This window comes from Temnothorax longispinosus, chromosome 2 (assembly GCF_030848805.1).
Source record: "Temnothorax longispinosus isolate EJ_2023e chromosome 2, Tlon_JGU_v1, whole genome shotgun sequence".
NCBI lineage: Eukaryota > Metazoa > Arthropoda > Insecta > Hymenoptera > Formicidae > Temnothorax > Temnothorax longispinosus.
In genome coordinates, this window is record NC_092359.1 from 16,236,189 (window position 1) to 16,253,707 (window position 17,519).

The 17,519-nt window shown below is 32.7% G+C and overlaps 4 protein-coding genes across 7 annotated transcripts in view; 3 read left to right on the plus strand and 1 right to left on the minus strand.

Moving 5' to 3' along the window:
• Window positions 1-4,282, plus strand: part of LOC139808086 (glutamate receptor ionotropic, kainate glr-3-like) — a 5,027-nt gene extending 745 nt beyond the window's left edge. The window contains exons 2-7 of the mRNA XM_071769715.1: window positions 112-206; window positions 322-495; window positions 671-900; window positions 1,089-1,306; window positions 1,551-1,798; window positions 1,877-4,282. Coding sequence (XP_071625816.1) covers window positions 112-206; window positions 322-495; window positions 671-900; window positions 1,089-1,306; window positions 1,551-1,798; window positions 1,877-2,111 — 1,200 coding nt within the window. The 3' untranslated portion in view covers window positions 2,112-4,282. The remainder of the gene's footprint in view (window positions 1-111; window positions 207-321; window positions 496-670; window positions 901-1,088; window positions 1,307-1,550; window positions 1,799-1,876) is intronic.
• The window catches only part of Mrpl45 (mitochondrial ribosomal protein L45), a 26,278-nt gene extending 12,328 nt beyond the window's left edge, over window positions 1-13,950 (minus strand). For 2 of the 4 annotated variants that reach the window (XR_011730786.1, XM_071769721.1), the window contains exons 1-6: window positions 13,724-13,950; window positions 13,079-13,399; window positions 12,770-12,921; window positions 12,572-12,620; window positions 12,339-12,488; window positions 11,962-12,260 (exon numbers count right to left, since the gene is read on the minus strand). Coding sequence is in view for 3 of the 4 variants with exons in the window: in XM_071769721.1 (XP_071625822.1) it covers window positions 11,973-12,260; window positions 12,339-12,488; window positions 12,572-12,620; window positions 12,770-12,921; window positions 13,079-13,399; window positions 13,724-13,774 (1,011 nt within the window). In the remaining variant the exon portion in view is untranslated. Of the gene's footprint in view, window positions 1-10,871; window positions 11,860-11,882; window positions 12,261-12,338; window positions 12,489-12,571; window positions 12,621-12,769; window positions 12,922-13,078; window positions 13,400-13,723 lie in introns of those variants that run through there. The other 2 variants (XM_071769723.1, XM_071769722.1) reach the window with 2 other exon arrangements.
• On the plus strand, window positions 4,979-7,549 carry LOC139808085 (glutamate receptor ionotropic, kainate glr-3-like). Its single transcript, XM_071769714.1, has 7 exons — window positions 4,979-5,305; window positions 5,492-5,586; window positions 5,719-5,892; window positions 6,067-6,296; window positions 6,488-6,705; window positions 6,944-7,191; window positions 7,270-7,549. Exons 1-7 carry the CDS (start codon window positions 5,087-5,089, stop codon window positions 7,535-7,537), a joined length of 1,452 nt encoding a protein of 483 aa, XP_071625815.1. The 5' UTR covers window positions 4,979-5,086; the 3' UTR covers window positions 7,538-7,549.
• On the plus strand, window positions 7,567-10,925 carry LOC139808090 (uncharacterized). The gene is made up of 6 exons (XM_071769719.1): window positions 7,567-8,567; window positions 9,136-9,230; window positions 9,317-9,493; window positions 9,630-9,856; window positions 10,186-10,400; window positions 10,615-10,925. Exons 1-6 carry the CDS (start codon window positions 8,412-8,414, stop codon window positions 10,870-10,872), a joined length of 1,128 nt encoding a protein of 375 aa, XP_071625820.1. The 5' UTR covers window positions 7,567-8,411; the 3' UTR covers window positions 10,873-10,925.
• Window positions 13,951-17,519: the final 3,569 nt, after the last annotated feature.

Below are 17,519 nucleotides of genomic sequence, written 5' to 3' on the forward strand. Positions count from 1 at the left end.
CTTAATGGCAAATTTTTGACAACCCTCCGTGTTGATCCAATTTATTAGACTAGCTTATAAGAACTATTAAAATCATTAAACAACGATCATGATAATTTCTTATGCTTATAGGAAAAAAATATAGTAATGTTTTATGACAATGATACGAAAGTCAACGGTGTTTGCGGCGACCTGTGGCATGTTCTCGCGGAATATCTCAATTTTACGTATGTTACGACAACATTTTTTATCGTAATATCGCATATATGTTTGAAATTTTACACTGTGCACTATTATTCAGTTCGTGCGCGAATGGAATTTGCAAAGTATTACGTTCCTCAGATTCATCCCGATAAGAGTCACCGATCGAAATTTCGGTGAAAGACTGGAAAACGGTAGTCAGAATGGTTTAGTTGGCATGCTCGCACGGAATGAAGCGCAGGTAATTATGAGAAGTGGATTCTATCCGTCTCGCTTCGACATCGTGGATTTTACAACGCCTCTTTGGAGAAGCAGGTAAGTTGGTATAGTCTTACTAATAAATTACAATCAAGAAACTGGCTCATCCGTGACTAATTTCAAAATTATTAGTCGAGAGTAGTTCCCTTCCTGCTGTTGGCAAAAATCAGAAACAGACCGGGAATCCTTTTACTTGCAATATATAATAATTATTAATAAATTGATGTTTTAGGTTTCACATTTATGTTCGACCGGAATGGCAGTTCAATAATACATGGGTATTTACGTTATTTTCGTGGCAAATGTGGTTTTATATACTGTTTCTTTTCATCATCTTAAGTTGCGTCGGTTATTTTCTGCAAAAAGTACCGACAGACAAGCCCAAACGCAAAAGAAAAGGCTCCGTAGATTTCAATCTAGGCGATCATTTTTTCTATTCACTCGCCATAATGAGCACGCAAGGTGCATACTTAATACAACCGAAGAAGAAATTAAGTTAAAGCGCGTTTATAAATAATTAACAAAAAATTGTCAGCTTATTATCAGTGAAATAAAGTAAAAAAAATTTTTGTTTTTATAGATTAAAACGTTAATTAAGCATTCCACAATTAAAGTTACGATAAGATAAAATAATCTGCGATTTTTTATAGGCTACGTACCCGACGCTTTTTACAACAAGTTCAAGATCTTGTCGCTGTCGAAGAGTATATTCGCATGGCTGATATTGTTAGCCTTTAGTTCACAACTCATATATCGCATGACAAATAGAAATTTGACGCTAGCATTTAAGGATGTAGAATCTCTCATTAACAATACAAAATACACCTTATTGGCGTTTCGTAACACCTTCCTCTACAATTCTCTTGATGTAAGCGTCGAAGATTACTTATATCACAGTAGTATTTCAGCGATTTATATTTCGCACGAAAATCATGATAAAGTTTCCTTCCGTAATTTAGAACAGCACTTTTATCTTCAAAGCAAAGTAAAGAAAAGATAATATTGAGAATTCGATTGTTCTTAATTACTTTGTATTATACAACTTTGTAACTTGAAACAACTTTTACGAAACATAAATGGTATATACAATAATTTGTGACTTACTATTTTAGCATAAATATCGAGGATTGATTGGCAAACACGGTCCGACTGCGCGTGTGCGTTTTATAGAGACCGCGGAAAATATGCACGATAAAATTTGCAACAACATGACGAAATACGCGATGTTTGAGATCGAGGACCGATTTATGGCAATGAGCAAAAGCGGCTGCCCGCTGCAGGCTATTGGCAATTTCAATGAGACGTGGATAACGTTCGCACTCCAAAAGAACTACCCCTATAGGAAGACCATCGATACCGCGTAAGTACTGCATAAATTATCTTATTATTTGAGAAATTATTATTTTAAAGATTACATGATTGTCTTGTTTTTTTCCAGACTCCTCAAATTAAGAGAAATCGGATTAATAGATGGCTTTAGAAACTATTGGCTTAATACCAGAGTGGGGAATAGAGATCATGGAATATTTAAAACGATCGATTTGCACCAAGTTTATCTGATTTTTCTAATACTGAGTTACGGAGTGCTGATCTCACTTGTGATACTCGTTCTGGAAAATATAACGTATTATTACAAAAAAATGAAGAATTCACGGCCATATAGACGCAGATAATAACATTACAAAAATATTGAAAAAGAAAGATATGACTAAAATTCAAATCTTATATTAACTTAAATTTTTAAAATCTATATTAACATCTTCGGCAAACTTTCCTATGCCTTTTCATGGTTTATTTCTTCTATTCCTTTATATATGTATATATATAAAACTTATCTGATAAATTCTTTATATTTACAATATCTAAGTATTGTAAAAACAAAAATGACGTGCTATAATTGCGAAATCCTTATCGAAATAAAATGACATTTAATGTGTAACAATAAAAAATTATTAATTTGAGTTATAATTGACACAGGCTATATTCCCGATGTTCTTGTTGGAAGATCAAGAATATTAGAAGTATCGCTGGATTTCTTTTGTTCCATATTATCGATGGCATTTAAAGCTTTTCTATTCATTTATATAACAAAAAGAATTGACATTATACCGCCGTTCAATTAATCTGGAATCCCTAGTGACCGATACTTCATACGACATTGTCATTTTGAAAGGTTCTATTTTCAATAACGCGTTTAAGATATTAATGAAAAACGTTTGATATAATTTATTTTGTGTATATTAGAGAGATTAATTTATAATTTATTAATACTCAAATTACATCGAATGCATGTGTAGATATTGGCTATTTAAAAAATGTATAAGTAAATCCTGGCAAAGCTTTATATACTGGTAAATACGACAAAACGATTCGTCGTTACACCAACAGTCGAAGAAATGTTTGAATTGGCATGTGCAAGAGGTAAAAAGAAGTATACTCCCCCCCCCCCGTACTCCAACGTGAAGACGAGCATAAAGTGAGAGACCAAATTGGATGTGAAGTGATCCCAGTTGGACAATCTTACTTCGATATGTGAGTAGCTTCTGGCATATTGCGAAGAATTTTAAGTACAAACGGACCATCGACCTCGGGTAAAAAGAGATTAATACCATTGTATATAATATAATGCTAACGTGCTATGTGAACAAGTAATTTTTATGTATACAGGATACTCAGATTAAAAAAAGTTGGATTGTGGGATGGGTTAGTAGATCGTTGGTGGACGGAAAAAAGTGAACGTCGTCATAATGCCAACGTAGAAGCAATTGTGATAGATTAAGTTTCTTTAGTAATTTTAAGGTGGTTCGTGCATTTAGGTCAAATATAGTTAGCCCGGAAAATGTGATATGAAATGAAAGATTAACGTTCCTAGAGTGTGTCTGTAAAATTTCGGATTTTTTAACCGTTTGGTTCCGGAGATATATGTCCGTAAACTTTGCCAATTAATTTAACGCGGGGGGGTAGCCCCTCTTGCGAAAAACGAGGCTAAAGCGCGTATGCTGCAAAAATTACAATACTTCAAAAATAGATGCACGAACCAAAAACTGACGAAACAATGCAATAAACATTTTGCAAGATACTGGACGAAGCCCGAGTTCATTGACCGTATAATAATAAAACGTAATTTTCGATTGACTAAATCGACAACACGGAATTGACAGCTGGAAGCTGGACTCGAGCGGCATTAGCGGCAGCTTGGCAACGCATGTGTCAGCTGATGAGTATAGCGCATATCCCAAAACATTCAACGTTTACCATGTTCTGGACGCTGAATAAAGCAAAGAGTGAAACAAAAATTTTTGTCCATTTCTAAAAAGAATTAAAATTAAGTTTGATCAAGATCTGCAATACTGAATAAACAAGTTTTAATACAATGAGGTTATAAAATGTCCAAATAATTTTAACATGCATTGTTTATTCTATTTATCATAACGTTAATTGCCGCGCTGCTGTTGTACATATATTCACACGGCTCACAACACTAGTAAAAGATGTGACTTTCGTCTCAATATTTTAATTACGTAGAGGTCGTATAACATTAAATATGTCATAAATAATAAATGTAATTTTATGCTGATTTTTACGGACAAAAATCACACTTATTTATCACTAATAAGAATAGTTGCCTATTTGACTTGCAAGTACTGCATGAACCACGTTAATGATTTGCTGTGGAATGATAACAAACAGCTCTTATTACTTTCATAATTGAAAGAATTGTATATGCTTATCAACGCAGGCTATCGTAACTTTTCACTAATGCTATCACAAATATTTTACTTAATTTTACCTTATTTGCTCAAAAGATTTATCTGCCAGCAGTCATTTAACTCATGTTTAAAAATTTTATTACATTTATACCATACATAAATGTGTAAACCACAATTAATCCTGTAAGAATTAAAAAATTGCAGTAAATAATAAAATTATTAATCAAACATGATTATGTATGAGTGTCACTAGAATCATTTTCTCTTATATGCTTTTATTTATCTTAATTACGTTATTTAATATTCTGCGAGTTATATAACTTATTGTTAGATTTAAGTGGATAATATTAAAAAGAAAAGATATATTATAAATTATATAACTTGCAGACTTACTTAATATAGTAGAATAAACAAACTTATCAAAAAATTGCTGATGATTATATACTCATCAAACTTTATAACAAAACGGACATTTTATGTTTCTAAAGATACTCGGTCAAAAAACAATTGTAAAAGATTACAGTACACTGGACAATTATTTTATATGATTTACGTCATTTGCGGAAATATAAATGGTATATGATTAAATAGTTTTTTGGTTGACAGATTTATTGTAAAAAGTAAGACATGGTTTAGATGACCCCGTGTTAATTAGAATTATTAGCGAATTAGATGAATACGATTACATTGCATGATATCCATTAGCTGACAAAAGGCCAACATAACTAATCTACGTGCTATCGATCCTCGACAATAACGTAATGTCTGTCCATTACATGATACCGATCCATTACAGAAAATAATAAATAAATAGCATTTTGCGATATGCGTATAAATATCGTGGAAAACTGCAATCTAATATATTTTTATTCGTCTGTATTCTACATAGAATCCACATTGACGTGAAATTAGTTCAACGAAAAAGAAATTTGCAAGGGATGGCTACGCGATTTGTTCTAACGGTCGCGATTTTTTATCTCATGATATGGGATTGTTACGCCGTGTCCGGGGTAATTTGGCATAAGCAACAGCAGAAATTCGTGCAGTTGTTCAGTATCCCGGAATTCGCCGCTCTTCATCAAGAAATTCTGGCTAAACACCGGGCAACAGAGAAGCCTGACATGAGCGGAGAAGTGGTGAAAGCTGTGTATTTCGAGGTGCGTACACGTGGGTCTGAAAAGATCAACGTACAGTTTTTCTTCCGCAAGATGTTGCAGAAACTTCTCAAAGAGTTTAATGGCGAATTTTTGACAACCCTTCGTATTGAGCCAGTTTATTAGACTAGCTTACAAGAACTACTAAAATCATTGAATAACAATCATGATAATTTGTTATGCTTATAGGAAAAGAATATGGTAATGTTTTCCAATAATGATACGAAAGTCAGCGGTGTTTACGGCGGCCTGTGGCATGTTCTCGCGGAATATCTCAATTTTACGTATGTTACGGCAACATTTTTTACGTATAATAGCGCATACATGTTTGAAAATTTACACTGTGTACTTATTCAGTTTGTGTGCGAATGGGGTTTGCTGATGATTATAAGTCAATAAAGTATTACGTTCCTCAGATTTATCCCAATAAAAATCACCGATCAAATTTTCGGTCAAAGACTGGAAAACGGTACTCAGAATGGTTTAGTCGGCATGCTCGCGCGAAATGAAGCGCAAGTAATTATGAGAAGTGGATTCTATCCATCTCGCTTCGATGTCGTGGATTATACAACGCCTCTTTGGAGAAGCAGGTAAGTTGATATAAACTTAATAATAAATTACGATTAAGAAACTGCTCATCCGTGACTCATTTCAAAATTATTAGTCGAGAGTAGTTCCCTTCCTGCTGTTGGCAAAAATCAGAAACAGACCGGGAATCCTTTTACTTGCAATATATAACAATTATTAATAAATTGATGTTTTAGGTTTCACATTTATGTTCGACCGGAATGGCAGTTCAATAATACATGGGTATTTACGTTATTTTCGTGGCAAATGTGGTTTTATATACTGTTTCTGTTCATCATCTTAAGTTGCGTCGGTTATTTTCTGCAAAAAGTACCGACGGACAAGCCCAAACGCAAAAGAAAAGGCTCCGTGGATTTTAGTCTAGGCGATCATTTTTTCTATTCACTCGCCATAATGACCCCGCAAGGTGCATACTTAATACAATCGAAGAAGAAATTAAGTAAAAGCGCGTTTATGAATAATTAACAAAAAATTGTCAGCTTATTTTCAGTGAAATAAAATAAAAAAAAATGTTTTTGTTTTTATAGATTAAAACGTTAATTAAGCATTCCACAATTAAAGTTACGATAAGATAAAATAATCTGCGATTTTTTATAGGCTACGTACCCGACGCTTTTTACAACAAGTTCAAGATCTTGTCGCTGTCGAAGAGTATATTCGCATGGCTGATATTGTTAGCCTTTAGTTCACAACTCATATATCGCATGACAAATAGAGAAATGACGCTGCCATTTAAGGATGTAGACTCTCTCATTAACAATACAAAATATATCTTATTGGTGTGGCGTAACAGCATCTTCTACAATTCTTTTGTTGTAAGCGTCAAATATTACTTATATCACAATAGTATTTCAGTGATTTATATTTCGCACTAAAATCATGGTAGTTTTCCTTCCGTAATTTAGAACAGCAGTTTTATCTTCAAAGCAAAGCAAAGAAAAGATAACATTGAGAATTCGATTGTTCTTAATTATTTTGTACAACTTTATAACTTGAAACAACTTTTACGAAAAATAAATGGTATATACAATAATTTGTGACTTACTATTTTAGCATAAATATCGAGGCTTGATCGGCAAACACGGTCCGACTGCGCGTGTGCGTTTTATAGATATCGCGGAGGATATGCACGATAAAATTTGCAACAAGATGATAAAATATGCGATGTTTGAGATCGAGGACCGATTTATGGCAATGAGCAAAAGCGGCTGCCCGCTTCAACCGATGAGCAATTTCAACGAGACGTGGATAACGTTCGCACTCCAAAAGAACTACCCCTATAGGAAGACCATCGATACCGCGTGAGTACTGCATAAATTAACTTATTATTTGAGAAATTATTATTTTAAAGATTACATAATTGTCTTATTTTTTTCCAGACTCCTCAAATTCAGAGAAATCGGATTGATAGATGCCTTTAGAGACTCTTGGCTTAATACCAGAGTGGAGAATAGAGAACATGGAATATTTAAAACGATCGATTTGCACCAAGTTTATCTGATTTTTCTAATACTGAGTTACGGAGTGCTGATATCACTTGTGATACTCGTTCTGGAACATATAACGTATTATTACGAAGAAATGAAGAATTCACGGCCATATAAACGCAGAATAACATTTCAAAAATATTTAAAAAGAAATATATGACTAAAAGTCAAATCTTATATTAACTTTTTAACTTCGGCAAACTTTCCTATGCCTTTTCATGGTTTATTTCTTCTATATATTCCTTTATTCCTTTATATATATATAACTTATATAATAAATTCTTTATATTTACGATATCTAAGTAACATCATATAAAAACAACATGTAAAACACTCAACTCTCAGTATTTGTATTGAAAATCACGACACACGTAAAATTTATTTCGATCGATCTGCTCGCATTTAATGACGACATGTGCCGTCAAAGCATAAAGTAGTCAAAGCATGATGGCATTTCGTATTGTGCGATAACGACTAAAATTGATTTGTCACGGGTAAATTATGTAAACGTAATATAAAATCTGATATTTCTTGCGCTAGAAAAAGAGAGAGAGAGAGAGAGAGAGAGAGAGAAGGCAAACGTATTAAATAAATTCTATACTTTTACGGTGATTCTATTTTATCATTATTATTTAGTTCATTTGCTTAGATTTAAAATGTACTTTGCACGATTACTTTTTCATATATTTGTCTATATTCAGAAAATAGAAAATACATATGAAAGTAGAAAAGATAATAATTTAAGGACGCGATTTAAAGCAAGATCTTATCTAAAGTAACGTGATGACACATCTCTTTTTTCATCTAATCACAGAAATCAATCCAATCATGATAAGGGCTTTCCTTCTTCCTTTAATATTGATCGTAAATTATATGTCAACGAACATATAATAAAAATTTCGAATTGCACCACCCAGTAAAGTAACAATCTTGTAAATCTTTGTAAAGCATTAACAGCGCATCCATATTATATAAAGACGACTATTACTTCTGGCTATTATGTATGGAGTTTTGTCATTGTCCGAGACAAAAACATGAACGGTGTGATTTGGAGCAAGACACAGAAAACTTTCGTGCCAATTTCCAGCGTACCGATTTATGCCAGGATGCAACAAGAACGCCTCAGACAGAATCGAGCACTCGAGATCCACAATTTTCAATTACAGAACTTAACTTTAACATCTTTCCAGGTATGTTATTAGAAAATATCTTATGGTTATTGTCGATATTTCCTTAATTTACACAATATTGAAATTTCTGTTAAAATTGATTCTTTAATATTCGCTTAATTTAAAAAATAATAATTTATATCTAGAAACTTATATTATAAAAAATTTAAATATTGTTTATATTGTTAAATTTGTTGAATAATCTAAGCTATGAGATCTCTCTTTGAAAAGAAAGAAAAAGGTATATTTTCATATATTTTTCTTCAATTTTTTGTAATATTTGAAACGGTATCTTAAGTTTCAATATTAAAAAACGAGATTACAGGAATCTATGAGAAAAATAATTGGATATTTGATAATATAATAATAAATTAATGCTAAAATTATAGTCTTTTTAATTTTAATTGAGATTTCTTAATAATCACAAATATGATGGCCATGATATCATAAAGAATACCTATTTTTACATTGAAAAAACATTAAATAGACGTTATTTACTAAGAATATTAAAGAGAATACTAGAGAATACTAAGAATATTAAGAATTTTAAATTGAGTTAAATGATAATTTCGTCAATTATATATTTCAGGAGCCGCATTTCCTTCAGTTCTACGATAATAATACGAAGGTTACAGGACTCTGCGGAGAAATATGGAACTTACTTTCCGAGTCGCTAAATTTTACGTAAGACCATACTCGGCTCGAGAGAACAGATTGTTGTGTTATAAGATCCAACATTAACATAACTTGTAACCAAAAGATACCTTTAGATTGCAGCCAGTGAAAGTAAATATAGACGGCATGGGCATGCCGGAAGAAGACTTGACTTATAAACACGGATTATTAGGTATTATTTTTCGCAACGAAACCGTCGCGATACCAAAAATAGAAACATTTAGACCGCGACTTGCGGCGGTCGATTTTTCAATACCTCTTTGGATAAACAGGTCAGTTGGTGATCACCAAACTTGTTAAATGTTTATTCGATAATTGATTTAATATTTATTCAAATCTCAAAATAGTAGTTTAATAGGAATTAAATTACATCACACAATAACTGATAATTCTAAAATAATTTTATAGAAATCAGTTATATATTCATCGCGAAATGATATATGACAATATATGGATGGTAAAAATTTTCTCTTGGGAAATATGGTGCATTATACTGATTATGTATATACTACTGAGTCTGTGCACTTTTTTGACACAAAATATTCGCAGGAATATCTTATGGAGTAAAGATAAATGTAAAAACGTGTCTTTCAACGAACACTTATTTTATAACTTTGGAAACCTCTGCAATCAAGGTATGTCTGAATGAATCGATTAGAATATTTTATTGTTCATTTTTGTTAAAAAATAAAGTAAACGCACTGTAAGACAAATGTACACGTCATAATAAAATAAAATAGCAATTATTTGATATATTCAAGAGTTTAATAATTGACCTTAAAATTAAGATGGAAAACAGTTCTTCAGTTTTTTATAGTATTTTTCTATCTCTAGAATATGTAAAAATAATATATTGCAATAATATATATAATTAATAAATATATAAAGAGTTAATAATATCGAGTTAAAATAATCTATTATCCTATTGATAATGGGAAATAATTAATTTGAATAATTGCAACAGGCTATACTCCCAAACATCTTAAAAAATCGAGGATATTGGAAGTGTCGCTGGGCTTCTTTTGTTCTATAATATATATGTCATTTAGTGCTCTGTTATTTATTTATGTAACAAAAAGTATTTTCGTACCACCATTTGATAGTTTCGAGTCTTTGGTGGCTAATACTAAATACAGCGTTATCAGTCTAAAAGGGTCAACTGGAGATATCGGATTTAAGGTACATATACTCTATTGATAATGTACTGTATTGACATTATAATTTATTAGTCCTCAGATAAAAAATGTAAAAAATAAAACAACATAAAAAATAAATGTGTAAACCTAATTTAAGAGAATATAAAGATCATAATTTATGTTGAGATTCCACACATTCGATTTTTTGTGCATAAAATCTAAATGCCTGAGTACTTAACATTTAAATATACTTATAGATACTTAATTTGGAACCAATTGTACAAGCAAGAACGGCAAAACGCTTGATTATAATACCAACAATTGAGGACATGCATAAAATGGCATGTTCCTCGAAGAAAAAAAAATATGCCATATTTCAAGGCGAAGACATGCATAAAGTGAATGGAGCTATTATATGTCATTTGACTAACACTGGAAAACCTTTATCGAAAATATGGGTAGCTTCCGGCATCGTGAAGAATTTTAAATACAAAAGAACCATCGATCTTGGGTAAAAAAAAAATATCTATACAAAATATAAATATTCAAGATAAGCTTTGGGAATTATAGAAATTATTAGCAACAAACTAACAAACCCTCTTAAGTCAATTTAATCAATATTAAAATGAAAATCGTTTAAATAAAGAAAGATTCTTATATGTTTTTATTGTTATTTTTATCGTAATTAGATTCTAATTTTTTTTAATTCTAAACATATTGATAATTCTAAATTATTCATATCTTTTATTCATAAATAGTTGAGGTATATGTATATTATTCATCAATAGAGATCTCTGCTTAGCAGCACATCTAGATTGTGATAATTTCATGTATTAACAAATAATTTTGATAAATAAGATACTTAAATTAATGGAAGTTGGACTATTGAGTTTGTTAAAAGATCGTTGGTTGGAAAAGAGAGTTAAACAGGATTACGACGATGACAAGACGCCGCAAGCAATTGAAATATATCAAGTTTCTTCAGTAATCGCAGTGATATATTGTGGAGCGATTATTGCTTTCACTATTCTCATAATCGAGAAAATTGTATTTATTTATAAATTAAAGAAATTGTGATTATTTTTACTTATATCCCTTATATCGCGATATATATGGCTTCACTTGCAAGCAATAATTTAATTAGTACTAGAAAATTGCTAAATCATAATCAATTTCGTAATCACTAATATTATAATAGATATACAGGGTATTCGAAAAGTGTGAGACCCCCCTATTATCTAAAAAAAAATGCACTTTTACGGAAAATGACTCGAACAAAAGTTGTAGAGATCGTAAAGTACTGTCGTGTAGTGATAATACTTGATGACCCCTACAACTACTTTTGTTCGAGTCATTTTCTGTAAAAGTGCGTCCTTTTTGAGATAATAGGGGGGTCCCACACTTTTCGAATACTTCGTATAGTTGTAATTGTAATAATATTTCTTAACGATCAAAACTGAAATAACTTTGGGAAAGTAATACATGTACTGATACAAATTTTGCTGGAATATAAATGCACCTTAGATTATTGCATAAATTGCAATATATTTTATATTTTAACATCATACAATATAATATAAACATTAAGTAAACAGTTTACATACGTATTGCAAATTCATGAAGATTGTACACTTGTCACATCCTTTGGCGTATCTTCTGTTAATGTAGCTTCTACGGGATGCGGTTCAGTTGGCACGGGATCGTGTTTTTCTTTTGGTAGAACATATGTGCCTTCCGCTATGTCCGTCGGAGCCATCCAGGATGGTATAATCTTACCATGAATTCGCCATACGCCGTACTCATTAGCTAAATGCTTTTCAAATACTATGTATTCTAATACGTCTTTCCTCAGAATTTCGCTCCCTTGTATAAGACGGCCAAATCTATCGTAAATTGCTAAAACCTGTAAATCAAGAGGAAATTTTCGCATAGTTGTTTTGTGTCATTAAAAAAATGAATTATAAAGAATACGTTATTGAACCTGTTGCGTGTGGAATCGGACAGTAAGTTGTGCAAAAATGTTGTCTTTTGTTAGTACACTTGTAGTTCTTGCGTGCACGAGACGGGCCGGTTCCAAAGACTCTAAAAACTTCCAGTGTATAGTTTTGTCCGTCATATTGTGTGTTATTTTCTAAAAATGCAAGAAAATAACATAAGTAACATGATGTTACATGATAATATAGCAAGGACACAAAATACATTTTGAACACTTACAGGATATGCCATTTCTGTAACATATTTTATTATCTCATCTTCATTTTTGCTGTAAAAAAATTTTTGTTTTACTTAGTAATATTGCTACAAAAAGTAAAGAAGACACGCTCTATGTATCGATTGCAATAACTCCTTTAACTTAATGTTTGCACTTATAAAAGATATAAAAACGTTATGTATTTGTCATTTCTCTCTTACGCGGCTAGAGCTTCATGTGCCTTTTGATAGATATCCAAGGCCTCTTCTAAAAAATATGCTGTACTGAATGAGTCATCAAACGATTTAATTTTTCTGACGGCCATTAAAGATTTGCTCTTTTTCTCCAAAAATGTAAACTTTTGCTTTGCTCCCTATATTTCAATTACAGAGTAAATAATTAAAAACCACACATTCTATATTATATTTTAAAACTAGCGAAACATTATGTATAATTATGTATTATTGTATATCTTATACTTTGCACAAATTAAAGATAAAATATAAAAGGTAAGAGCAAAGAACGTATACCTCTTTGGTAATGGCAGAATACTTTCCATCTCCTTCTGGAGCAACGTAGGACTCGAAAATTGTTGAAGTAGAACTAATATAAGCCGGTCTTTCGTTCCAAGGTTTCTGCGGCAAGAAACCATGTTCCTTCATACGAGATCGTATTTCCTCCTTATCCAGTTTAGTAGGATCGTCATCCTTTTCTTCAAACGAAGGAAGTTTTATTTTAATAACTTTTTGTCTCCTTTCCTTCTTCCATTTTGGATTCCAGTGCTTAGCTATTTGCGCTACTTGTGTAAAGTTGGGGGAATTAATAGCAGCAACCAATACCGGTAGATTGTTCTGAAATAAATTTCCAGCCATTTAAATATGCATTTGGATAAATAATTCTCTGACTACATTCAAACACTACATATTCCTAATTTATTTATATTTTTTTATTTAAGATATCTCCTTAAAAGCTAATAATTTAAATTTAAACTAAACTAGCTTTAAAAAAAAATGGAGTAAAGTAAGTTGGAAGAGATTGCTTTACAATTTCAAGGAAGACTGTGTCAATCTAAAAATTCTATGTGGGACTCAATAAACTTAAACAGTTAAATAAGAAACAATTAAATATGTTACTGTATATTTCATTAGCTTTCAAAAAATGGAGCAAACACGTACCTGTACAAATTTTCCGTAAGTAAACATCGGACTCACGCATCTTAACAACATTTTCGGAAATTTTACTATTTCAGAACTGTAGAAATTACAAAAAGAAAAAAAAACGATTATTCAGCGCGTGTTTACTAATATTTTCATTAAATCTCGTGTTTATGTATCACGTTCACGTTTCAGGTTATAGTTATAACACGCCGCGAATGATCGCCGACCGTGGACAACACACTACACAGATATATGATATATGACCTTTGACTATGGCTGCGTTTCGCTATTCACTCGCAGTACTGGCAGCACTGTAATGCCCGATCTACAATAGCTGTAGTAAGCTGTAGTAAGCCTCAAGCCGTAAGAAATTGACCAATTACAGGCGAATGTGAGGAGAATAATCGACTGTGATTGGTCAGTTTCTTACATCTTGAGGCTTACTACAGCTTACTACAGCTATTGTAGATCGGGCATAAATCCGTTCCAATATACGCGGCAGTAAGCTGTCAAAGCGTTTTCGTGTTCATGTGACGTCATAGATTTTGTCGTCACTCCCTACTTTCATTAAGGCTCAGTCACAATGAGAGGAATAAGGAATACGATAAAGGAATTAGGAATAAGGCATATTGCATCTCACTTTAATGTACGTGTACTGAAGTGAGATGCGACATTCCCTTATTCCTTATTCCTTTATCTTATTCCTTATTCCTCTCATTGTGACTGAGCCCTTATGGCTCCTGCACACAGGACGCGGCAGCGCGGCATTGCGGCAACGCGGCACCGCGGTAACCAATCACCATCTGCCTTTCCGTACTACTTTCAAAAGTAGAACGGAAAGGCAAGACGGTAATTGGTTACCGCGGTGCCGCGTTGCCGCAATGCCGCGCTGCCGCGTCCTGTGTGCAGGAGCCATTACTGCGGCTCGCGAGGTGAGGCATTTGCAGTAAGAATATGGCGGGTATGGCGGCACCTTTGAAAAAATTGGTCCTTACCTATGTGAACCTTGCACTCGACTTTCGAAAAATTAATTTTTTTACGGAAAACGTTAGCATTTGGTTTGTAATTGTTTCTAGTAACAAAAATTTTATGTGGGACTACTACTTTCAAAAGTAGAACGGAAAGGCAAGACGGTAATTGGTTACCGCGGTGCCGCGTTGCCGCAATGCCGCGCTGCCGCGTCCTGTGTGCAGGAGCCATTACTGCGGCTCGCGAGGTGAGGCATTTGCAGTAAGAATATGGCGGGTATGGCGGCACCTTTGAAAAAATTGGTCCTTACCTATGTGAACCTTGCACTCGACTTTCGAAAAATTAATTTTTTTACGGAAAACGTTAGCATTTGGTTTGTAATTGTTTCTAGTAACAAAAATTTTGTTTGTAGTTTAATACATTAAAAATGATAAAAATTAAAAAAATTACTCGCACTCCACTTTGAGATATCTTAAATCCGTTTGCGCCATCTTCTTTGAATCATTTGTAGTTGTTTGTAGTGCTTTTCTTTTCGTTTGTAGTTGCACTGTTCAAAAGTTATTATATTTTTGCAATAAACAAAAAGAGTAACTTTGCCAATTTTGGAGATATCTCAAATCAGCTTGCGCCATCTTCTTCAGAATCATTTGTAGTGCTTTTCTTTTTGTTTATAGTTGCACCAGTCAAAAGTTATTATATTTTTGCAATAAACAAAAAGTGTAACTTTGCCAACTTTGAAGATATCACAAATCCGCTTGCGCCATCTTCTTCGGAATCGTTTGTAGTTGTTTGTAGTGCTTTTCTTTTCGTTTGTAGTTGCACTGTTAAAAGTTATTATATTTTTGCAATAAACAAAAAGAGTAACTTTGCCAATTTTGGAGATATCTCAAATCCGCTTGCGCCATCTTCTTCAAAAAGTGTAACTTTGCCAATTTTGGAGATATCTCAAATCCGCTTGTGCCATCTTTTTCAGAAACGTTTGTAGTTGTTTGTAGTGCTTTTCTTTTCGTTTATAGTTGCACTGTTCAAAAGTTATTATATTTTTGCAATAAACAAAAAGAGATAATTTTGAGAGACAATTTTGGAAATATTTTAAACGAAACAGAATGAAAACTATTACAAACAACTACAAACAATTCTACATCGAGTCGCGCAATTAGTTTTAAAATATTTCCAAAATTGGCAAAGTTACATTTCTGGTATATTGCAAAAATATCATAACTAGATATATATAGAACGGTGCAAATACAAACAAAAAAAAGAAAGCACTACAAACAACTACAAATGATTCTGAAGAAGATGGCGCAAGCAGATTTGAGATATCTCCAAAATTGGCAAAGTTACACTTTTTGTTTATTACAAAAATATAATAACTTTTGAATGGTGCAACTATAAACAAAAATAAAAGCACTACAAACAACTACAAATGATTATGAAGAAGATGGCGCAAGCGGATTTGAGATATCTCCAAAATTGGTAGTTACTCTTTTTGTTTATTGCAAAAATATAATAACTTTTGAATGATGCAACTATAAACAAAAAGAAAAGCACTACAAATGATTCTGAAAAAGATGGCGCAATCGGATTTGAGATATCTCCAAAATTGGTAGTTACTCTTTTTGTTTATTGCAAAAATATAATAACTTTTAAGTGGTGCAACTATAAACAAAAAGAAAAGCACTACAAACAACTACAAATGATTCTAAAGAAGATGGCGCAAACGGATTTGAGATATCTCAAAGTGGAGTGCGAGTAATTTTTTTAATTTTTATCATTTTTAATGTATTAAACTACAAACGAAATTTTTGTTACTAGAAACAACTACAAACCAAATGCTAACGTTTTCTGTAAAAAAATTAATTTTTCGGAAGTCGGGTGACAGGTTCACATAGGTTTGGTCCTTGTGGACCTGGAAGGCAACAACGAGAAATATACAGTAATTGTTAATTACGAAGATGCGGAAAAAGCCCGAAAAGATTACTACTACTACTACTAAATTAATATAATTAATATAATAATAAATAATTTCGATATTTTTATAAATCTGAAAACTGTTATTTATTTTATAGACATGACTTTTGCAACATTATTGTTTAAGTACAAGATTCTTTTTTATATATTTAAAATAGGTGCTCCTATCGTGTCACGTCGTGTCTAAAGCCCCTTGCACAATGCCAGGCAACAGGCAATAGGAACAGGGAATAGAAATCAGAAATCATGTATAAATGCAGAATAAACAGTGACACAGGCAATAGACACAGAGTTTCCGTCACGTTGGAAATTCTGTGCCTATTGCCTATTGCCAACCAATCATAGCATTTGAATTTTTTAGGTTGTAATTAACGATTTTTTGGTTATTTCCTGTTCCTATTGCCTGTTGCCTGGCATTGTGCAAGGGGCTTAAGATAGGTTAAGATAGGTTATATTTTTTTCTTATACGGGTGCGTTTCGACATTCACTGGCAGTACTGGCAGTACTGTGTAGTCGTTCCGCTATTCCAGCCTGAAAGTAACAGCAGCAATATAGAAACGCTCCTGCAGTTCTACTCAATGACGTCATATCGTCAGTACTTACAGTGAATATCGAAACGCACCCTATAGCAGAGAGCACACACTTCTGCATATGATTGGTCCATATACATCAATATACATGTGCATAAGGAAATAGACCTATCAATTTTCTTAAGCTGCGATTTCATTGGGCGCGTTCAGCGACACAACTGTTGAGTTCGTCTTATCAACACTCTGCGTTGATTGGTTGGTTCTAAAAGTAAGAGCCAATCACGTTCGACTGCTACTGAGCGGCTTGGTCTGCTGAACGCGACCATTGACGCGCCTAGAAACCA